General features: G+C 42.3%; 1 protein-coding gene across 1 annotated transcript; it reads right to left on the minus strand.

Moving 5' to 3' along the window:
* Positions 1-1,859: 1,859 nt before the first annotated feature.
* On the minus strand, positions 1,860-16,931 carry LOC132583106 (vomeronasal type-2 receptor 26-like). The gene is made up of 6 exons (XM_060254773.1): positions 16,844-16,931; positions 16,310-16,388; positions 14,476-14,767; positions 5,727-5,954; positions 3,977-4,103; positions 1,860-2,758 (listed from the first exon to the last, which is right to left on the minus strand). Exons 1-6 carry the CDS (start codon positions 16,929-16,931, stop codon positions 1,860-1,862), a joined length of 1,713 nt encoding a protein of 570 aa, XP_060110756.1.
* Between the last annotated feature and the right edge of the window lie 7,299 nt (positions 16,932-24,230).

Consider the following 24,230-nt stretch of genomic DNA (forward strand, 5'->3'; position numbering starts at 1 on the left):
CCTATTCCAGCAATTATTCCATCAGTTGGCCTCCCTTGTTGGGACATCACACTTTACAGATTATGGTGCTATCCTTTTTTTATTTTCAGCATCACTTTGTCTTGGGCAAAAACTGCTGTATGCTGTGAAATGTGCCCTTCCCAAATGACGATGCACTTTATTTGTTTTATTGTTCTATTTTTTTGATTTTCTAATTTTATTGTATTGTTTTTAAATTTAAATGGGAGGGTTTTTTAAAAATTTTTGTTCAGTTCATGTTGTGATCCACCCTGAGCCCGTTATGGGAAAGGGCAGAACATAAGCCAAATAAATAAATATCCATAAGTAATTTTATCTGTTAATTAATATGTATTTTTATTTTTCCAGTTATAATTATTGTTATCTGTATATGTGCTGATGTAAAAGGGTTTAAATAAGCTAATATTCTGCTGAACTGAATTGGTATGTTTGCTGTTAAATTCATATATTTTAATTTTTTATCCATGATGATAGTTTTTTCTTCTGTTGAAACTATGAAGAGCTACAGAACCCAGAGGTGAGTGAAGGAACATCCAAGCCAGTCTGCAATGGATCTGTTTTGCTCACCCAGACTGGGCCAGCTGTGGTCCTCCATGGCCTTCATCCAGTCTTGGAGCAATTGGCCTCTCATCATTCCTAAACCAGGAAGTCCATCGTTGATTGGAAGCAACCTGGACACAGAACTAAAAAACCCTCTTTAACCAATACCTGGAACTAGCATCTGTGGAGGTACATGTGCAATCTGACAAATACCTCCATAGTAAAAATCCTGTTTTCAACGTCATCAGTATTTTCTTTCATGGCCAGAGAAAGCAGATAACAATACAAATGTGGAACATGTATTTGAGTAGATTCAGAGCACAAGCATACATCCATGTCTTACCTACATACTGCACACACCCCCCCCCCCAAACCTGCATCTTTAAGTGTACTGTCTGAAAGTCCATCCACTCTTGAAGTCCATGTTTGGGACAAAATATATAATGGTGTACAAACAGGCCTCAGATTCAGTGGGAGCTCAAAGGAGCACAGCTCCTGAACCTTACTGAGAATTCCACCTCCTCCTTCTGAGAGTTCCACCTCCTTGTCCATTGAATAGTATGTGCAGCTGCATAACAATCCCTGGATGAGCTCCACCACCTATTTTTCTACAAAATGACCGCCATGTAGAAATAATGTGTGCATTATATGGTTCCACCTGGATCCTCCCAGTGAATACACTGGAGGGCTTTTTGCAAAGTAATTTCAGACTTCTCTCAGTTCATTTTCTACTAAAGGGATGGATATACTGATTAACATTGCCCCAGAGCTAATTCACAGTTAGGAATCTCATCAAAGTGGATTTACAATGGTCAAGATAGATCCCAGTAGGCAGCTGTGTTGATCTGAAGCAATGGAACAAAGTAGTAGACAATTTCACCTTTAAGACCAACTAACTTTTATTCAGAATGTAAGCTTTTGCTTACATTCTGAATAAAACACACGATTTGCCCTGCACAAAATGGCGGTGCAGAGCAACTGGTGCGAAATCGCCAGCTTGCTCCACCCAGAAACTGAAGCCTGCCCCGGAGAAAGGTGAGTGTGGAACCAGCCACTGTTATGAAGTGGAGTTGGAGAATAGCAATGTAGGGAAGGGAAGCTGTTAGAGCTGCTCTTTGAAGTGGGTAATTCCTGTAAAGGCCAGTTGATGTCAGCGGTGTTGAAAGAGGAAGAGAAACCCACTCCAAAGATCAGGAAGAACATCTAAACCAGTTAAACTGTGATGGATTCCTTCAAGGATTATTAGGAACTGGAATTTCTAATTTTTTATCTATTCTATAAGAGAACCAACTTTACAGTTTTCATCCTTTCCTAGTTAACTGCTCCCTGTTGTTCAGCTCAGGCCTAAGCCAGATGATGTAACATTTAGGGAAAAAGATGCAACCCAATAACCCAGCACTGGATGACAAAATGGAGAAGACCTCCACAGCTACCATAGATTTCCCTTTGGTGCTCAAGTAAGTTGCGAAGAAGGACAACCAAACACTGCAAAAGACCAACATGCTAAAAGTGATGAATTTGGCTTCATTGAAACTGTCCGGTAATTTCCTGGCTAGAAAAGCCACAGTGAAGCTGAGGGCAGCCAGGAAGCCCATATAGCCTACAACACAATAAAACATGGCAACTGACCCTTCATTACATTGCAGTATGATTTCCCCAGACACTGAGTTCATATCCCGATTTGGGAAGGGTGGGGAAGTACTGAGCCAAAGAGTACAAAGAGCTACTTGAATGAAGGAACCAGAAAGGAATATATATTGTGACATTTTTTTGCCCACCCATTTCTGCATCCTGGATCCTGGTTTCGTGGCCATGAAGGCCAGAACAACGGTGATGGTTTTGGCCAACACACTAGAAAGGGCCAGAGAGAAAACAATGCCAAATGTCACTTGTCGAATAAGACAGGTCACTTTTGAAGGTTTCCCAATGAAGAGTAATGAACAGAGGAAGCAAAATTGGAGAGAGATTAGAAGAATATACGTGAGGCTCTGGTTGTTGGCTTTGACAATGGGTGTATTCTTGTGCTGAATGAAAGTTCCAAGTACCAGAACTGTCACCAGAGATAAAGAAATAGCCAGCATAACTAGCACTCTCCCAAGAGGTTCTTGGTAAGAAAGGTAGGTTATATCCTTGGGAATGCATTGATTTTTCTCTCTGCTAGGATAAAGATCCTCTGCACATTGGATACAGGCTTCCATGTCTGATGGGGAGGAAAAAAGAAGTGCTTAAACATTTCTATAGTGTAGGCCATATCTCAGGGAGTATACAATACATTAGCTCCAGAGGACTACCTCTTCCTTCTCCTTCCAAATTTCCAATGCAAACTTGGTGATGGCTTTGTTCAATGCTACTGTTAATCATGCTGGGGATGGCCAGTCAAGAAAACTGTCACTGCCTACCCAGGAAGGTTCTCTGTTTCTCCTTCCCTTGCACTAAAGATCCAGAGGACATGACTTAGAGTGTTCTGATGATCTTTCTTATTCAACTATAATACTATCTGAGAAAGGCAAATGGAGGATGGGAGGGATAGACAGTCTCTGTTCTTCCACATGCTTATTAACCTGCTGTGTCTGGCTAAAAACTATAAATATTGGTCAGTAAAAAATAAATCAACAGTACAATTCCATAGTGTACAAAAGGCCACATTATAACTTCCATGGGTCCTAGGCTCTTTTGCCTTCATGGACCCCCCACCACCACCATAATAATATCAAAATGAAGAATTCTTCTTGATACAAATTTAAATACTTCAACTTTTTTTAAAAGAAGATTACATATATTTGGGGGCCACTGAAATTTATTTTTATGTGAGAAAAAATTAAAACATTTCCATGGACTTCATAACAATCCCTGGATGAGGAGGGTGGGGAGCAATGTTCCCTCTAAGCTGCAGAGTCCTGTGCTCAAAAATTCTACTTTGTGAGCTACTGGCATGAAAGTTGTGAGCAACTGCATAAATTAGTTTGCTCAGGGGTCCTCCTTCCTAAGCTGAGACAAAAATGTGTGAGTTGGAGGATAAAAATCTGTGAGCTAGCTCACACTAAATCAGCTTAGAGGGAACACTGGTGGGCAGCCAGCCAGCCACTAGGAGCTTTGCCATGCCCCCAGCAGCCCTCATTAACCCCTGGAGAGGCCCACGTCTCCCTTTCTCTGCTTCTTATTGATTTTGGGTGGTGGTTGGCTTGCTGACCTTTTGACTGTGGGAGGGGGGCAAGGAGAGCCCCAGTTAAGCGAGGCCTGCTTGGGCTGGCAGAATCTCTAGCCAGCCCAAGCAGGCCTCACTCACCCGGGGTTCTCCTTTCTTGCATCAGGTTGCTTTTGGCTGGTAAGGGGGACTTATGCTAATGAGTTATGTTATTGAGCTTCGTCACCACTGATGTAAAGCACGAAGGAGAATGTTTAGCGAAACATCTCCTACCCATCTTGTCAGAGAACATCCCTTCCGGACATAGACGACAACCATAGCAGCAAAATTTATCTCCCTCTTTCTTTCTCTTGCTGTAGCCAGGAAGGCAGGGATCATTGCATACAGAGAGAGGCAGCACCTTCCCATAAAGAAAAGAGAGAGATTTACATCAAGAAACTGTTCTGAAAAGTAGGCTGTTGTCAAGAAATGATGACCTGAGAGACTATACGTGGAGCAAATTGTTTGGTTATTACAAGCTCACACTCACACAAATGGCAGGAATGTGATGGTGCATGTGTGGGTGTGTATAAGTGTTAAGTGCTGTCAAGTCGTTTCTCATTTATGGGTACCCTAAGAATTAATGGCCTCAGGTTTTCAAGGGTGCACAAAGCAGTTGCCTCCTCTTCTTCCTATTTAAGGGTCACTGCAGTGGACAGGAGCCAAGATTGCCAGCAGTGATGGGGGGAGGTGGAAGCTTTGGCAGCTCAGCAGTGAAAATCAGGAACCTCAAGGGGCTCACTGTCTGTGGTGATGAGAGGGCAGAAGTCTCTTAGCCTGCAATGGTTGGGGGAAGAAATCTCCACAGGGAGCCTGGGAGTCTCAAAGGGCATGCGGGAATTGTCAGAGACAGTTGGGAGAAGGAGAAGTCTTAGAGGTCAGAAACCACATGGCATTTGCTATTGGACCTTCTTGCTGGTGCTGGGGGGTGGGGCAAGGGATTAGAGGTCAGGAATTGTGCATATCTCAGCCTTCTAGGCCAGTGTCATGGTGGGGAGAAGACTTGGATATCAGGAGCCACCCATCTGTCAGTCTCTGACGTATGTGTCAAGACAGGAAGCCTTAGAAGTCAGGACACAATCCTCTCTTGGTCTCCAGGGCCAGTGTTGTGAAGGGTAGAAGGAAAGATGCAAAACAGCTCTCACCCTATATTGTGTCAGAGAAGGGAAGGGAGAAAAATAGGGTGGGAAGGATTAACAGAAAATGTAATGGAGAGAAATGAGAGTTGTAGAATATTGACAAAGGGGAAGTTGAAAAAGAGAAGAAAAATCTACCATTCTGAAGAGATTATATGTTGAATGAACCTCTTTTATTTGCAATGGAAGCCAGTATTTTCTTAGGAGGGACCAGCAATGACAGGGTTGGTGAAAAATACTTTTCTGACGACACTAAGACCAATTTCGCACAAGGCTTGTTCCGGATGGAGAGCACTTTTGCTCCCGCGTCTTCTCTCCGTTTTGGTACAAGTTACCAAGGAACTACGAGTTGGCACGGTGCTCTTCCACAGGAAGCAGGATCCTCTTCCAAGCGATTTCTGCTTCCTACAGGAGAATGGTACACCATGTCGTAGCTCCAGGAAAACTTGAATGAAAACGAAGAGAAGCGCCAGGATCAAAAGGCCTCTCCACTCGGAACAAGCCCTGGTGAAACATGCAACTACAATTTTGAAATTTTGCAACTATGAATACTAAATACATCTAAAAAAAGAAGATGCAATGTTTCAACAAAATAAAACATTGAATGCATTGAGGTTGTTCCAAATTCTGTGGGAAAATGTGGACATCAACTAACATGGTAGGAAAGGGTCAGAGTGTCTCTCCCCCTGCCACCCCCAAATGTGTATGTAAAAGATTACTGCAATCTCCCTGGGAAAGTGCAGATAGAGTAGTTTGGTCTCTACAATGTATTTTCTTTAAAAATAATAAATTTGCTTGCTTACAAAAGACTGTGTTTAGACTACCAAGCACTTGCAACTGTGACTCACCTGGTTAAAACTTCTGTGCCACACAATCTGAGCATCATTAAGACTCAATTCATTGCCTGAAGAGGCATGAGGATACAGTCTTCCTACTTTGACTCTAACAAATGAGCCATTGGGGAAGGTAACCCAGTTGGTAACATCAAAATCTGTAACTAATTCATTGTATTTATCAAAACGAATGGTGTCTCCAGCACTATTATTGAACAAGATATTCCTTAAAAAGCTGTGGATCTGGGTTAAAACAGAACATAAAACAAAACGAAAAAAGCTACACTAATTTCCCATAGATTAGCAATAATTATGACATGTCTAGAGATTCAGGAAAAATATATTGACCCAATTATAGCACCAAATCTGGATATTCCACATCAATTTTATTCTGTTCTTCTCCTAGCAGATTGTTATAAATAACCTACTGCCAAGGAGGCAAGATATTGTACTTGGCCTATTCTACTTAGGCAGAGGAAAACCTCCAAACTTAAATTAACTTAATTCTAAAACATGTTATACATCTTAAATGTATGCTTATTTAACTCTTTCCCCATATTAACTATGGGTGTCATGATGTGACCAACGTATATTTGTTTTAATTCTTATCTTGGATTATGAAATAAATGAACTTAACAGCATGCCTGCCTAGCTGCACCCCTTGGTTTTTGAAGCACTGGATATGAATGGAAGGAAAATCTGGTAGGCCTGGTTGGAAGCGAAAGTTCTCCCACAGCTAGGATTAGATTTATAAAGTCTGAGCCCAGAGTTTGGCATCTGCTGATGGCAGGATGGCGGGATCTGCCTTGGTGGTCAAGTTCTTAAAAAGGGTAGCTTCAAACCTTAGGAGGGAAGTGAGTGAGGAGCCTTCAGTCAGGTTAGCTAATTTCCCAGAGGTGGCAGCAAAGAAATGGATTATGGAACACAGCAAAAGCTGGGGAGGCAGACATTTTGACACCAGAAGGAAGATGTGAGGTAGGAAAGGAGGTGATAATGGCAACAACTGGGATCTCAGAGCAGACTGGCAAAGAACGGAGCAACAAGATGGCAAGAAAGGTGCAGGAGCAGCTCTTCAGTACAATGGAGATCAGGGGATACACAGATGAACCCAGAAACACCCTTGTGCTATCTAAGAAACAGGCTAGAGTACTCTTGCTTGACTTCCGAGGGAGAAAAATGCCGAGCTGAGCTGTCTCTCATAACAAGAGCAGGCTGGAACTTCTGTTTGGGGTAGTGGAAGGCAAATCAATGCCTACTGCCTACTTTTCTCAATTAGAGAATAGTCCAAAACATGCACAGAAAACTTTAAGGAGATTTACCTTGGCTAAAAGGAAGCCCCGGAGGTGACTTCTTTGAGGTTTTGAGGGGTCTCAGGGGAAGTTGCATAATCATCGTCTGCAGAAGTGCCCAGAGTCATTTATTTGACATAAGCTCATCAGCATCCTAACCTTCTTGGACATTGCTAAACATCTAAAGCTTTGAAAGATCAGTGGAAACTTGGATAATTGGAAGAAAAGGTACAGAAGAATATTTTTTTCATTCCGGAACTATTTATACCTTAAAGGGACAAATTTAAAAGGTGGGAAAAAATATAGAGAGCTTGGAAGAAGAGGGAAGGAAGAGGTGAAATTTGGATTTTATAAATATAAAGGACAGTGTTAAAAACTGCTAAAAAGTGAGAAGGAATTTATTGTTTTGTCTACTGCGGTTTTGGAAGTAAAAAGCAACATCGTCATACTGGAACAGACCTGCAGCACATCTGAGCAAGACAGGAAATATGTCAAGTATTGTGAGATCTCCTTGTGACTTTGTGGTAACAAAAACAGGAAGTAGTGGAAAGAAAACCTACTCTAGGAATATATACCATTGAGAAACATCGGCAGCCATTGCTGCGAGGCTAAATTATAAACATTGTTATAAAAAGAATTCGGGACACTATAAATTGTTGGAAAAAACTGAAAAGAGGGTAAGAAGATAAGAACTATTGGTCATATTATTTGTGTGGTTCTCGGAAATTTTTAAAAGGGAAAAGAAATTGTCAGAAGTAATAAAAAGTTGTGTCCGCCATTTTGGAAAATTTAAAAACTTTAAAAATAAATATCTGGACTTTGGGAGCTCAGAGGACGGCAAAATTGGGCTTGCCATAAAGGGCAAGTCCTAGTCTTTTGAATCTGGTGAGATCTAAAATGTTGTTGGTTTTTGAAGGGTTTAAAAGTTTTAAAAATTATATCTTGGTCTAGGAAGCACCGAGGAAGGTAAAATTAAGCTGATTATAAAAAGCAAGTCCTAATCTTTTGAACCTGACAGTTAAATCCGAAATTTGTGAAGTTAAATTTTTTGGTGTTTTTAAATGTCTGAAGCCAAGCAGCCCCGAACAAGCCCCGAACAAGGGCTCTTTCATTGGAAAAGATGCAGGAACAAATGGACGCGATGGAAGCCAGAATGATGAGAGGGGTGAGGAAGATGATAGATGAATCGAAAGAAGAAATTATTACAGAGATAAAAAAGGATATGGAAGATCTCAAAAAGGAAACCGGGGAAACATCTAATAAAGTGCAGGAAGTAGAAGGAAAAATGAAAGTATATGATTCCATCTTGTTGAAAATTCAAGAAAAAGTGACAATCCATGACTGCAAATTGATGGAAACTAAGATACGTCTGAGAGGAGTGCCTGAAGTGGAGGATGGGAATTTGAAAGGATATATAATAAAAATAATTGCAGAATTCTTAGATGAAGATCCTGAAGAGACTAAAAATGTGTATGATTATATGTACAGAGTGAACTCACTTTATGCCAAGAAAAATAATCTACCAAGAGATGTTGTTATAAGATATATGACAAAGGAAATGGTGGGAAGGATCATGAATAAAAATTTTGAAAAGGTACTGATAGTGGGAGGCAGTAAAGTGAGAATCATGAAGGAGTTGCCGAGGCAAGTGATAAACGATAGGAGAACATATAAAAAGCTGTCAGAAAAATTGAGGGACAATGGCACGAGGTTCAGATGAATTATACCTGAAGGTTTGAGTTTTGAACTGCAGAGGAAAAGAGTCACACTTAAAAATGCTCAGGAGTTGAGTAGATTTTTGAAGAAAATAAAAAATTTGCACCATGATGGATTACAAATTATTGTCTTGGAATGTTAATGGACTAAATTCACCACAAAAAAGAAGGGCAACATTTCATTGGATTAAGAAACAAAACTGTAATATAGAAGAAGATATTGGATTTATATCCCGCCCTCCACTCCGAAGAGTCTCTGAGCGGCTCACAATCTCCTTTACCTTCCTCCCCACAACAGACACTCTGTGAGGTGGGTGGGGCTGGAGAGGGCTCTCACAGCAGCTGCCCTTTCAAGGACAACCTCTGCCAGAGCTATGGCTGACCCAAGGCCATGCTAGCAGGTGCAAGTGGAGGAGTGGGGAATCAAACCCGGTTCTCCCAGATAAGAATCCGCATACTTAACCACTACACCAAACTGGCTTGCAAACATATAATATGTTTGCAAGAAGTACATATTAAACAAAAGGATTTTAAATTTTTATGGAACAAACAATTGGGAGTAGAATTTTTTTTTATTAGCTGAACAGAAGAAAAGAGGAGTGGTTTTATATATCAAACAAGAATTGGAGCCAAAATTAGTATTTAAAGATAAAGCAGTGGAGACAATATTAAATGGAAAAAAAACATTGTTGTTGGGATTGTATGCACCTAACGGTGCAAAGGATGCTTTTTTCAAAGACATTACACAAAAATTTGATGAACTGACCTATGATCAAGTTTTTTTTTCCAGTTTAAATTTTTTATTAATTAATAATAAACACAATTTTACAAACATCAACTATAACGATAATATTAACAATAACTAAACCATAATGGGAGACTTTAATGGAACAGTTAAGAACTCATTGGATAGATCTGGAGGAAAAAAAATGATGGGAAAGAAGGGAAATTTCCAAAGTCTTTCTTTGGATTGGTTAAACAAAAAAAATTAGAAGATATATGGAGGAAATTTAATCCTGAAGTGCGGGACTATACCTTTTTTCAGCAAGACACAAAAGTTTTTCTAGAATTGACATGCTGTGGGGAACTAAAGAGTTAAGTCTTGTAACAAAGAAGATAGGGATTCTACCTAAAATTGGGGCTGATCATAACCCAATAATGTGGATTACAAAATTGTCCAAGAAATTGAGAAGATGGAGACTGAATGAAGATTTACTACAGAATAAAGAAACAGTGACATATCTAGAAAAAGAAACTAAAGTTTTTTTCCAAGTGAATGATAAAGAGGATATTGATTTTCAGACGGTCTGGGATGCTTATAAAGCAGTAATGAGAGGATTGTTGATTACTTTAAATAATAAAGACAAGAGAAGAAAAGAAAAACAGTTGTTGGACATTCAAAATGAAATAAAAAAGAAAGAAGGGGAGCTGAGAAAAAGACCAGGGAAAAAGAAAATTTTAAAGGAAATTACAATATTACAAACTCAATTGAGACATTTGTTGAATAAAGAAGTGGAATGGAGTTTGAAAAGACTTCAGCAAAAATCATTTGAGGGAGCAAATAAACCGGGAAAGTATTTGGCTTGGCATTTGAAGAAAAAGAGAGAAAATAGAATTATTAGCAGAATTGTGGAAGATAGAAGGGAAGTGGTTACTCAAGAGGGAATAAAAAGAGAATTTTTCAAGTACTATGCCAAACTGTTTAAAGGTGTTAAAATAAAGAAAGAGAAGATGGATGAATATCTACAAAAGTTAAAAAAAGAACCCCTAACTGAAAATATGAGAAAAGTTTTGAATGATCCAATTAAAAAGATAGAAATTGAAGCAGTAATCAACCAAATGAAAAATGGAAAAGCTCCTGGGCCAGATGAATATAGAGTTAAATATTTTAAAACTTTTAAGGACGAATTAATACCAAAATTGCAGAAGTTGATGAATATAATAAGAATAAAAGGGAAAGTACCAAATACATGGAAAGAAACTGTCATTTCGTTGATACCTAAAGAAGATAGAGATGCCACAAATGTAAAAAATTACAGACCAATTTCGTTATTAAATAATGACTATAAAATATTTACAAGAATCTTGGCAGAACGGCTTAAACAACATTTGATAAATTTTATAAAGGAAGATCAAACAGGGTTTCTTCCCAAAAGACAAATAAGAGATAATATTAGGACTATTGTAAATATTGTAGAATATTATGAAAGACATCCAGAAAAAAAAGTAGTATTATTATTTGCAGATGCAGAGAAAGCATTTGACAATTTAAGATGGGACTTTATGTTCGGGGTAATGGAAAAAATGGAGCTGGGAGAAAGTTTTATAAGAATGATATAAACAATATACTCCGAACAAAGGGAAAGGTTGTGTGTTAATGCAGATCTTACAGAAGAAATGAAAATTATCTAGGGGTGGATATAACAATGAAAAATATTGATCTGTTTAAAAATAATTATGAGAAGATATGGCATAATATGGATGAAGATATGCTAAAATGGAATAAGCTTAATTTGTCATTGCTGGGCAGAATAGCTGCAATTAAAATGAATATTCAGTCAAGGATAATGTATTTGTTTCAAACTATTCCTATTGTGAAGGATGCTAAACAATTTGATAAATGGCGTAGGAAAATTTCAGAATTTGTGTGGGCTGGGAAGAAGCCAAGGATTAAAATGAAAATTCTGTCGGATGCAAAAGAGAGAAGCGGATTTCAACTACCAGATTTAAAATTATATCACGAAGCAGTTTGCTAAGTGTGGATGAAAGAATGGATAACGCTGTTAAACAAAAAACTTCTAGTGTTGGAAGGTCACGGAAATAAATTTGGCTGGCGCGCATATTTGTATTATGGAAAAAAGAGGATGGATGGTCTTTTCTCTCACCATTATATAAGAAGCAATTTATTAAATACATGGAGAAAATACAAGAAATATGGAGATGAGAGAAGTCCTTTATGGATAGTGCCAGCTGAAGTAATAAAGATAACGGCTGAGATAGGTGAAGAAAAGTGGTTGTCATATAATCAATTGTTAAAAATACAAAGTGAAAAAATAGAACTGAAAACTGCTGAAGAATTGAGTCACAAATATGATTGGTTTCAAATGCAACAAATAAAGAGCTTGGCAGAGAGTGACATTAAAACTGAAGGAATAAGGAAAGAGCAAACAGAAATGGAAAAAGTTTTGCTTGGAGACAATGATAAACTAATTTCAAAAGTATACAAATTACTTTTACAATGGTCTACAGAAGATGAAGTAGTGAAATCTCAAATGATTAAATGGGCAATTAATGTAAATAAAGAAATAAGATGGAATCTTGGGAATATTTGTGGAAGAACTCTATGAAACTCACAACATGTCAAAGTATTAAAGAAAATTGTTTTAAGATGATGTATAGATGGCATATAACTCCTAAAAAATTGGCAAAGATGAATAATAAGATGCCAGACAGATGTTGGAAATGTAAAAAGCATGAAGGTTCTTTCTACCATATGTGGTGGACTTGTGAAAGAGCTAAAATGTTTTGGCAGATGATTCAGCAAGAGATTTCTAAAATCTTGGGATATGAGTTTAACAAAGTTGCAGAGACTTTTCTGTTGGGACTACAAATGGAAACATTTCCAAAAGAAGATAGAACTTTAATCTGGTACTTGCTCTCAGCCTCTATGACATTGTATGCACAGTTGTGGAAACAAGAAAAAATACCAGAGAAATGGGATTGGATTATAAAAGTTATGACATGGAGTGAAATGAACAAATTAACAAGAATATTAAGAGACTATGATTTGGAAGTTTTTAAGCTGGAGTGTAAGAAGTTCAGAAGATACGTAGAAAAAGAGTGGAAAATAAAAGGACATTGGACAATTTTTGATCATGATTAAGTTTTAAAAGAAGAATATAACTTTGGAGTTTTTTAATAGTTAAGGGTCCCTTTAATATTTGTTTCTTTTTTAAGTAAATAAAACTGGTGGGGGTCAAATAACGGGGGAGGGGTGGGAGAAAAGTAAGATATGGGTTAGATAAATTTTTCATTTTAAGTTGTAAGATATTGATATAGATTTGCTACCATATGTTACTAATAAAATTGTTTAATTCCAAGAAACTGGCTACAGTACTCTTGAGTGAGTGAGGAGAATGTTCGAGAGTCCAAAGAAGCCTAGTTGAGTTGCCCCAATCAGCCTTTGCTGCACAGTCCTCAGAATCATGGAAAGTCCTCTTGCCCCTCCTTGATACTTGGTAGCTTTAGACTCAAGTGTACTCAAGGTAGTTGCTTCAATACCACAATGGTGTCTGAGTTCATCTGTGTGTCCCCTGATCTCCACCATACTGGAGAACAGCTCCTGCACCCCTACAGCTGGTTTCTTGCACCAGACATGCCTGTCTGCTCTGAGATCCCTATTGTCAGCATTATCACCTCCTTTCCAACCACACATCTTCCTTCTGCTGTGAAAATGTCTGTAAATGCCAAGGACTGGGGAGGAGCAAATAGGGCATACCATGACTCTGAGAACTGTAGCAAAGGCTGGCTAGGGTATTGGGAAGGCAATGCAGTTTAAGGAAATGGCTTTAAGAAGCTGAGTGGATGCTACACAAATCGTATTTGTGTAAATGGTATGTGATACTGGCCAAGCAGGAATAGAACAGGCCTTCATAGTGTGCATGTGAACAGGGACCCTTGGCCTGAGGACACAGAGGAATTTCATGTTAGCTTTGAATGACCTAAACAAGAAATGTTTTGACTATCGTTGGATGATGTCATGACCAATGTTAAGAGCATAGAGATACCTGTGAAGGCTGTACATTCTGGAAATCCAGCTTCCCTCCACCTGCCAGTCGTTTGTGTTTGGACTTCAATAAGTGGATCTCATTTAAGACATGTGCCACTGAATGTACAGCATTGTAAACATTGTAGCTGAGACCTGTCATCTTCATTTCAAACAGAACCCCAGGAAGCTTCTCTAGTTTCTCCTCCCCAGTACACATCTCTGTATTTTCCTCCTCCTCTTCCTCATTAGATAATACCAATGAACAACCAAAAGCCTGTTCCCAGAAGTCCTGGATAAAGCTATCTCCTCCATCCCAAGAAGGTCTTATGGTCTGAAGGAATTGTTGGAATCCGGGTGGTTGATTGGAATGGACTGCAAAGGACAGGGCACCGTGAAAACTTTGAATATCCCAAAACCTTTGGACATAAGCTGCCTCAAAGTCCCAGTGGGATGTAGTAATCCACACCTTACCAGGTAAAGGTAATAAAAACATGGGTGCCTGAAAGAAGATTGAATGTAATACTATCATGGCTGGTGGTTCAGCATATACGTAACATACGTTAGCCTCTCTGTTCAAGAGAACCAGGTACTTTTCCCATTGCGTTAAATACGACTGTGTGAATTCTTCCACATAAGATTCTTTGGTTAATCTGAAAGTGAAAGCGACGCAAATGCTATTCTCAGTCAGTACTGGTTCTATGGTCTGCAAAAACTTGTCTCCGCTGTCATCATCCACAGCCAGGAGACCAACCCAATTCCATCCAAAATGGTGCAGTAATAGGACAACTCCCCTGTGCTCATAGGCTTGATTAGGAACCATCGGATACACAAAAGGGAATTGCTTTCTGTCATCCTCCGTGAGGGAAAACGATCCATAAGTGAGCTGAAAGGAAATGCATAATTAATAAGTTTTTTCCTCAATGGATTAAAGAAGAATGGTGAATTGCATGTTAGCACAGTGTATTTTCCATATCTCCATGAATGCAGCCTACCTGTGGAGTTTTGTAGATATTCAGAATGGTGGCAATCTTAGCAGAGATTTTAGAGACAAGCCCTCCAATAAGTGCTATCTGTTTCCTCCGTGTAGCACAGCTGAAGTTGGGTACCAGCTTCTGGTGTGCAGAAATTAGGTTGAGAGTAGCTTTATATATCATCCTTCCATTATCACTAGTGCTGAGGATGTAGAAACCCAAACTGATGTTGGCTATGAAGCTTGGATTTTCATTTATTTCTTTTATAGCAAATGCCAAGGCTAAGATCTGCTGATAGTGTTTTGTTAGTAGCCTGCAAGAATGAAGATTGCGATATCTAAAGATGGTTTTTATGTATGTGTCTACCTGATCATTTATAGCAGAAGTTATTTTGCCATAAACACAACTGATAAACTTTGCAAATAAAATGGAAATGGACTTTAATGCCACAAGGGAAGGTTGCTTGCGTTTTCCCTCCCTCCCTGCCCAATATCTTCTTCTATCTTAGTGGAAACTAAGTATGACTCCATGAGATGACTTCCATGTGTTTGCTTTTGGGGTGGAGTTGTATGCTACTGCCATCTATTTTGGTCCATGCAATTTCCTTATAATGATATACCCATTTTTTCTATTCAAATCGTCTGCATTTTCCTATCCAAATCCTTAATGCTTAATGCATACACATATTTAACCTTATTTTAAAATGATTTCAACTGCCATCTCTGAAAACTTGCCAGGAGGTAAGCTGCACTGAACAGATATCAGTAGATTCAGAAACACACCTGCTAGAATTTCAATACACAAGACATTTTTGTGCCTCTTCTGCGCAACCAGTTCACAAATTTCAAATCTCTTTAGGAAAAAGTAGTGTGAGGATATAAAAATAGGTTTCTAAAGAGAGACGTGTGGCATAGTTACAACAGAGGATAGAAACGGAAAATATAAGTATTCAGGGATATTCAAGTCATGCCACATTTCAAAATTAGTCTTTCTCCTACTGGCCACCTGACGTCACTTTTCTCAGAGAATTTGGTTTGACCATAGCAAGGGGATAGCACAGGGGGAGTTATCTAAGTCGACCATGATGTGGCAAAGTCCTAAATCTACACCATTATTAAACACAACGTGAGTCAACACAGGCAAAGTAAATGACGACCCCAGAGTCTGGTGGAATTCTTTTCTGCATGCAGAAATGTAAAAAAAAAAAAAAAATGGCACTCAACACTCTTGTCTCAACCACAAGTAATCTGAATGAGTTATAAAAAAGAAAAAGAATGCTTACATAGGGTGATCAGTCACCATTCTTGCAGGGTGTTCCCTGAAAGACAGAAGGTAATTTGGGTAGCCAGCTAGAGAGGACATCCCACCAATGAGTACATCCCCTGACTGATAAAACTGGTGAGGGATAGGAAAAGGATCATTGTAGATGGTGCAGTTGATGGACTTAATCTCACATACTATGGGACATGGCCACATCAGCAGCAACACTATTTTCAGCAGCATCCTGTTGACCAAACATCCCTGCCAAATACAAATGACAATGTTGTCATCTATCACATAATTTCATTTCATTTTTCCTTATCCATCTGCATCTCTGAAGGGCATGATAGAATTTTCATCAATCCACTACATCAACAGCAGTCTGTCTGTATGAAAAGTTGATTGTGTATTAAGAAGTAACATATTTATGCCTTTCATGTGTCCAGTATTTCAATAAGGTCAGTTAAAAGTGGGGGAATATAGTTATTCTTATTGTGATGGAGGACAAAGGTAAAGGTAAATGTAGTCCTCTGTGCAAGCGCTGAATTATTACTGACCCATGGGTAGAGTAGGAAAGAAGAGACAAGTAACTTACATTAAGGTGATGTGCATAGTTGTGAGGACTTCCAAGGGCACATTTTTAAGTTTAATAACCAGAACTGGCTGAGTGAGAGCTGAAAAGAATAAATATTAAATCAACTACAGTATGCAGGTGTGATTTCTTTTCTCTCTCTTTAAAGCATGGAGAGTAAGGAAAGGCACCATAAATTGAATAGAGAAGAAGCATGGAAAATACTGAGAGAAGTGTCTTGCCCCAAATGAAGTTCTGATGAAGAAATGTGAGTTTTCCTATAATTTATCTTCTGTGAGAATTACTGACTTTTCAATTAGATCCTGTAAATCAGTTCCCAACAAGCCAGAAACTGGTAGTTTTCATAATTAGAGGGGCGGGGGGATGAGGTCACAATCACCTCTCTACAGAGTGCCACTTGTGTGTCCAGTATCTGTAAACTGACACACAAGAGGTAACAGAAATAGATTTTTCCCTCTCCAATCTTTCATCGTCTCCCTGAAGGTCCGTCCGAAGTCCATCTGAAGTCCTGCCAAACAAGTGATGCAACTCTCCTACCAATAACTGAGCTAACAGATTCTGTTTGCAATTTTCCGGTAGTCTTCAAAATTAACCCATCGTAGACCATCTTAAAGTAATCCAGCATCATGGGTAAAACCACAACAACAACATGGGCAGGACAGCTGAGTCCAAGAAAGGACAGAGTTGCTGATCTAGATGCAGAATGACACAGGGCACTTCTAGCTAGAAAGGTTGAGAGGAATTGGGCCAACGGGTTACCGGGGTTCTTGATTTATGTGGGGGTAATAGCGCGAGCACAGCCTTTACGGGCGGCTCCGCTATTTCAATATTGTAAACATCATTTACAAGGCTTATACGGACTTTGCGGGTGCTGTGTGGTTGCAGTATGACGAGGAGTTCCGTATGAGGACAGCATTGAAGCCCGCAATTTCCTGGGACCAGATTAACCAGCAGCTGTGGCTGCAATTTATGTCTCCGGTGAAGCCTAATACTGGTGACAGGTCCAGCAGTGGGTTCAACCCCGGCTGCTGTGTTGGGTGTACATGTCGCAGGGGGTTTGCAACAGAAAAACCTGCAAGAATAAGCATGAGTGCCCGCTGTGTGGGGCTTCACATGCGTTGTCGGCATGCAATAAATCCAAGCCCAGACCTGTTGGTAAGCGGTCAGGTGGCAGCGGGAATACCCAATCAGCTAACAAAGGGTCCCAGCCCCATCAAACTGATGGTAATTAAGGACATTTTGGCTGAGTATCTGAAGGCCGGGGACAGGGAGTATTTGTGGGAAGGATTTCTTTTTGGGTTTAAGATCCCTTTCCAGGCCCCTAGAGGACCCTGTATGGCAAGGAATCTACGTTCAATTCAGGGGATGAAGCATGTGGTGAGGGAGAAGATCAGTAAGGAATGCAAGGAGGGCCGGGTGTTAGGCCCTTTTGATGCATCCCCTGTTCTGAATCTGCAGGTTTCCCCTTTGGGTGTGGTGCCCAAGAAGGCACTGGGTGAGTTTCGGCTGATTCACCACTTGTCCTATCCCAAAGGGGGTTTGGTGAACGATGCCATTCCCAACTTCCTATGTACAGTTAGGTATACCTCTTTTGACCAGGCGGTCAAAGTGGTATGGACTTGTGGGTTTGGGGCGGAAATGGCAAAGTGTGACATTAAGTCTGCATTTCGCCTTCTGCCTGTGCACCCAGGTGACTTTGAACTGTTAGGTTTTATGTTTGATGGTAAGTATTATATGGACAGGGCCTTGCCGATGGGCTGCTCCATCTCCTGTTCAGCTTTTGAACGTTTTAGCACTTTTTTGGAATGGGTCCTGCGTGAACGGTCGGGCTCTGCTAATTCAGTTCATTATCTGGATGATTTTTTGTTTGTGGGCCCGTGGGGGTCAGGCCAGTGCGCCCGGCTGCTTCAGTCTTTTTTACGGTTGATTGAGGACCTTGGGATCCCGCTGGCGCATGAAAAGACAGAGGGCCCTGTGTTAGTTTGTGGGCCCGTGGGGGTCGGGCCAGTGCACCCGGCTGCTTCAGTCTTTTTTACGGTTGATTGAGGACCTTGGGATCCCGCTGGCGCATGAAAAGACAGAGGGCCCTGTGTTAGTTTTGACTTTTCTGGGTATTGAGTTGGACACTGTGCGGCAGGCTTCACGGCTGCCAGTTGAGAAGATCAGGGGCCTGCGGGTGAAACTGGCATCTTTGAAAGGTAAGCGGAAGATTCTGGAGCTCCAGCAGATTGTGGGCCATCTCAACTTTGCATGCAAAGTGGTGGCTCCAGGGAGGGCATTTTTAAGGTGACTGTGTGACGCCATGGGGGTGTTGTGATTGCCCCATCACCGGATTAGCATCAGCAGCAAAATGCAACAATAATAATAATAATAATAATAATAATAAATTTTATTTCTATCCCGCCCTCCCCGCCTAGGCAGCTCAGGGCGGCTAACAACATTTCAAACAATTAACATAGATAGATAAAACTTTAAATTTAACAATTAAAATTTTTAAACATAAAAACCAGTCAATTAAATTAAAATACATAGTTCAAATTGTATTAAATGTATCTGGCAGCAATAAAATTGTTTGGCGCTGGTTCTGCCAGTTTAAGTGGTTCCATGATCGTATTATGGATGGCGGCTCTTTATTCCAAGCAACTCAGCAGTTGGTATCAGTATAAGCTTGTCTGAAAAGGGCGGACTTGCAGGCCCTGCGGAACTGGTCAAGGTTTCGCAGGGCCCGCACTTCCTCCGGAAGCTGGTTCCACAGTGCAGGAGCCACGGCTGAAAAGGCCCGTGTTCTGGTGTTTTTAAGTTTGACCTCTCTCGGCCCAGGGATGGTCATTTTGTTTTTACCCACTGACCTCAGTGCCCTCTGGGGTTCATGTGGGGAGAGACGGTCCCTTAGGTAGGCTGGTCATCGGCCATATAGGGCTTTAAAGGTAATAACCAACACTTTGTACTGGACTCGGTAGGTAATTGGCAGCCAGTGCAGATTTTGAGGAATGGGAGCTGTTTTTGTCTTCATATAATGGTATTTCCTTTCGGCATGAGGATATGAGAATTGAGGCGGAGCTTCAGATTACCTCGGACACTGCAGGGTCCATTGGTTTCAGGGTATACTTTCAAGGGAAAAGGTGTGCGGAAAGTTGGCCCAGCGAGTGGTTGGGCAGTGAACTTTGTCGCAACCTAACTTTTTTTTAGTTTTTTTCCAATAACTGTAGCTTTTCAGTTGTAGGGTGTCGAGTTGGCCAATCATGTGGTGCATTTTTAGTGAGACAACCTGGCTGTAGTTCATGTTATTAATACTTTGACTTCTAAATCTGCTCCGGTTATGAGTTTGGTGAGGGCATTCACTTTACGTTGTTTACGTCTGAATATTTTATTTCTTGCTAAGCATGTGCCAGGTGTGTGCAACGGTGTGGCACACGCTCTGTCTCGCCGGCAGATGGAGCAATTTCGACAGCTCGCACCAGAAGCCGACCTCCTGCTGGCCCGGATGCCCCCAGAGATGTGGTGGCTTGGAGAGTTGAGGCTGACCGGGCAATGTTGTTAGCTCTGGCACCCAGTACCAGGAAGGCCTATAATCGCTCGGTTAAGCAGTTCCAAGCATTTAGGGAACAGGTACGGCTGGGCAGGCTTTGGCCCATTCCAGCGGTGCACCTTATGCAGTTCTGCGTCCATTTGAAAAGTAAGGGGCTGGTAGTTAAGTCCATAAGGGCTAAGTTGGCAATATTGGCATTTACAAATAAAATAAAGGGTTTTGTGGATGCCTCTGGCGATTTTAGGCTTCATAAGATGTTGGAGGGTTGGGCCCTGGAGCAAGGCCCTCGGCCCGACACCCGGCAACCCTTTTCGCCTTCTGTTTTAAGGGGATTGCAGGCTGTGTGGCCTGGAGTTTGTTCCTCAAAGTTCGAGGCATTATTATTCCATGCTGCAGCTATGACAGCCTTTTTCGGGGCGCTCAGGGTTAGTGAGCTAGTGGTTAGCTCGTGCCATGACTCTTCTGGCCGCTCTCTTCAGTCGAGGGATTTTAAAATTGAGGGTGATGGGGTATCTATTAAGGTGCGATGGTCTAAGACCGATCAGAAGCAGAGGGGTACTGTTATCACCTAGGGTCCGTGTTTAGACCCGGGAATTTGCTCTGTGATCGCCCTGAGGAGGTACATTGCAGCAAGGGGTGATGAGGTTGGTCTCTTATTTTGTCATGAAGACCGGTCACCGTTGACCAAGTTTCAGTTTTGGACCATCACCAGCAGGGCCTTAGTGAGGCTAGGTCTGGGTGGTGTCAGATTTGGGACTCACTCTTTTCACATTGGTGAGGCATCTACTGCAGCTGCCATGGGATATCCAGGATCAGCCATACAGCAGGTGGGCCGTTGGCGGTCCTCGGCATATAAGGGTTACATTCTCCCTTTGGATACCCAACAGGCTGATGTTTGATATGTCGTTCTTGTGTTTTGTGGTTCACTTTGTTCTTTCCTATTTCTTAGGTGCTGTGGTGCGGTGTGAGAAAAGGAGGATTTTGATCGCTGGCCATAGCATGGTGTTTTGGTGGCCCACCAGGCCTGGCGTTCACCCATTGAATCACAATTGGGGCTCAGCGAGTGGACTGCAGTCGAGTGGCAGGGGTGTCATGGCCTTCGGTGGGCCGGGCTCCTGCCTCTCCTGTTTTGAGGGAGGAATGGTCCTCCGCCTCACGTTTTGGTTATCCACTTTGGTGGTAATGATCTTGGCTTGCTGAAGGGGAAGGCCCTTTCACTGCAGGCGATTGAAGACCTCAGGATGATACGGAGCAGGTGACCCGAGGTGCTGATTTTGTAGTCCGCCATCCTTCCTTGCAGGTTGTGGAGAGCGGCCTGGGACCCTGCTGGGATGAAAGGGCTAGGCGCAAGGCTAATAAGGCGATTAAGAAGGCGCTGTGTGATGGTTTGGGTATTTACCTGCCTCACCCTGCTATTAGGTCAGAGTTGGCGGACCTATATCAGCAGGATTGTGTCCCCCTGTCCGTGAAAGGTAACAGGGCATTTTTGTTTGAACTATGGCTGGGGCTGCGGTTGACATTGGGCCAACTGGTGGGCCCAAGTGCCTAAGTGGAGGCTTGGCATTTTGGTGGCAGGAGTTTGATTTGGGCTATGTAGGTAACCGGTGAGCACCCTTGGTTTTCCCTGTTTCAGGGGAAGTAGCGGGATTGGACGTCAGCTGGGCTGTATTGCTCTCTGTGGTGGTGCCCGATATAGGGTTCCCTCCTCTGGCAGGCCGCTCCTGGGTGGGCGGCAGTGCCACTTGGGGGTATTCCCGGCCTTCGCTGGCCTGGCAGTAGCCAGTATAAACTGGCTACTGCCGGGGGCTGGGTTGCTCTCCCATCCGGACAGGGAAGGGTCAGGGGTTTCCCTTGACCTGTCCGGTAGTTTTAGGTTGCCCCATGCCATGTTTGTTCAATAAAGTTGCCCTGTTTCTTTACGCAATATACTGTGTTTGTCTCGTTCTTCCGACTGGGGGGGCAATCCGGCCCCTTCCTGCCCGCACCGCTGCTTGGCGGCATAGGGCGAGGGCTGTGTTTGCCACCTCAGATGGAGTCAAGGCAAATGGACCTCAGCCCATCCGGGGATGTTCGGTGGGGGGGGGAGGCGTGGAGTGGGGATTTATTAGCCCAGCCATGACTCCCATGGCACAGATCACGGGCAATTTCGGCCAACCCTCCCACCCTTCAGTAGTACAGGCTTCTCTGATCGCCATGTTTTGGGGCCAGGTGGGAATTTTTTCATCTCAACTGATTAGCCATGGTTGGGATGTGTTTTGCCTACCTTGTATTGTTGCTTTGAGGCTGGGATTTTGGTAACTTTAGTGGCAGGAGTTTGATTTGGACTATGTAGGTAACCGGTGAGCACTCTTGGTTTCCCCTGTTTCAGGGGAAGTAGCGGGATTGGATGGCAGCTGGGCTGTACGGCTCTCTACGATGGTGCCCGCTATAGGGTTCCCTCCTCTGGCAGGCCACTCCTGGGTGGGCGGCAGTGCCACTTGGGGGTATTCCCGGCCTTCGCTGGTCTGGCAGTAGCCAGTATAAACTGGCTACTGCAGGGGTCTGGGTGGCTTGCCCATCCGGACAGGGAAGGGTCAGGGGTTTCCCTTGGCCTGTCCGGTAGGTTGCTAGGTGAGCAAGTGGAGGACTGGTATTCCTGGCTCTCTACAGCCAGTGACGACATCACTCCCTGGTACCCTGTTTGCTGCCATGCCAAAGCAGCTCCATAGTATACCCTGGAGCTGAAAAGGATGAAGTGGCAACTTAGATGGCTAGAGCAAGTGTGGTGGCATTCTTATGATGAGGAGCCAAGAACAAGGTCTATGAGAAAGCAGTGAAGTCTGTTAAGAGGGAATTCTATGTGGTCTCCATTGCATCTGCAAAATCGCACCCAGCCCAATTATTTAGGACAATTCAATAATTAACTATTCAATTTAACAATTCAATCATTAACTATTGTGCCAAAACAAAAGATTGGGGAACCGGACATTGGCTGCCAAGCTTTTGCAACTTATTTTGCAGATAGAGTCCTGACTCTCCTCCAGGATCTCCCAGCCACAATTGATATAGGATGAGAACAAGAAGCCCATTGTCTGTCTTCTGACCCTTTTTTGGACCACTTCAGTGGACTTTCTATGGAAGATGTGGACAGGATCTTGGATGCAGTGAAGCCTACCACCTGTCCTTTGGACCCCTGCTTATCTTGGCTTGTTAAAGCAGGTGATGCTGATGTCTGGTGGCCTCTGGTTGTCATTATAAATCTGTCTTTGTCATCAGGGATGTTCCCAGCTAGGTTCAAAGAGGCAGTGGTGTGTCAGCTTTTAAAGAAGCAATCTTTGGACCCTATGCTCCTGGCCAATTACTGTCCAGTCTTGAATCTTTCATTTCTGGACAAGGTGGCAGAGCAGTTTCAAACATCCCTGGAGGATACTTCTATCCTTGACCCTTTCCAGTCTGGCTTTCACCCTGGTCATGGGAAGGAAACTGTTTTGGGTTGTCCTCACAGATGACCTCAGAAGGCATCTGGATTAAGGTGGGTCAGAGCTTCTGTTACTGTTAGATCTTTCAGCAGCATTTGACACGGTTGAGTAAGTTCTAATGACAGTGGAGTTAAGGGGTTGCCTCACAGAGGTTTTCCTCCTTTCTCCATGGTCGAGGACAAAGGGTGGCTCTTGGCGAGCAGATCTCCAAGCTTAAATGTGGTGTACTGCAGGGAGCTATTCTTTCACCAAAGATGTTTAACATCTATATGCACCCCCTTGCTCAGATTGCTTGAGGTTGGGATGGGTTGTCACCAATATACAGATGACACCCAGCTCTATCTGCTGATGGATGGCCAATCAGATTCCACCCCAGATCATCTGACCAGGGTTCTAGAAGCTGTGACTCGATGGTTGCAATAAAGCCGGCTGAAGCTCAATCCAGCTAAAATGGAGGTCCTGTACCTGAACCGAGGGAGATTGGAGTCAGGCCCCTGCCTCCCAACCTTGGACGGTGCATCTCTTGTGCCAGCTCTGAAGGTAGAGAGTCTGGGAGTGATACTGGATGCCTCACTTACCATGGAAGCCCAGGTCACAGCAGTTGCACGATGTGCCTTCTATAATCTGTCCTCCAGGATTTAGCTACAGTGATCCATGCAACGGTCACTTCCAGACTCGATTACTGTAACTTGCTCTATACAGGCTTGTCCTTGGGGCTGATCCAGAAACTCCAGCTGGTGCAAAATGCAGCAGCACAGCTGTTAACTGTAATGCCTTTATGGGCAAGCCTTTGGCCAGTGTTGCACTACCAATCGGGTACTGGATCCACTTCAAGGTTTTGGTTCTGATGTTTAAAGCCTTACACTGTCTGGGATCAACATACTTGAGGGACCGTCTTTCCCCATACACGCCCTGGAGGACATTGCCATCTGCTACA

Source organism: Heteronotia binoei, chromosome 15, assembly GCF_032191835.1.
Source record: "Heteronotia binoei isolate CCM8104 ecotype False Entrance Well chromosome 15, APGP_CSIRO_Hbin_v1, whole genome shotgun sequence".
NCBI lineage: Eukaryota > Metazoa > Chordata > Lepidosauria > Squamata > Gekkonidae > Heteronotia > Heteronotia binoei.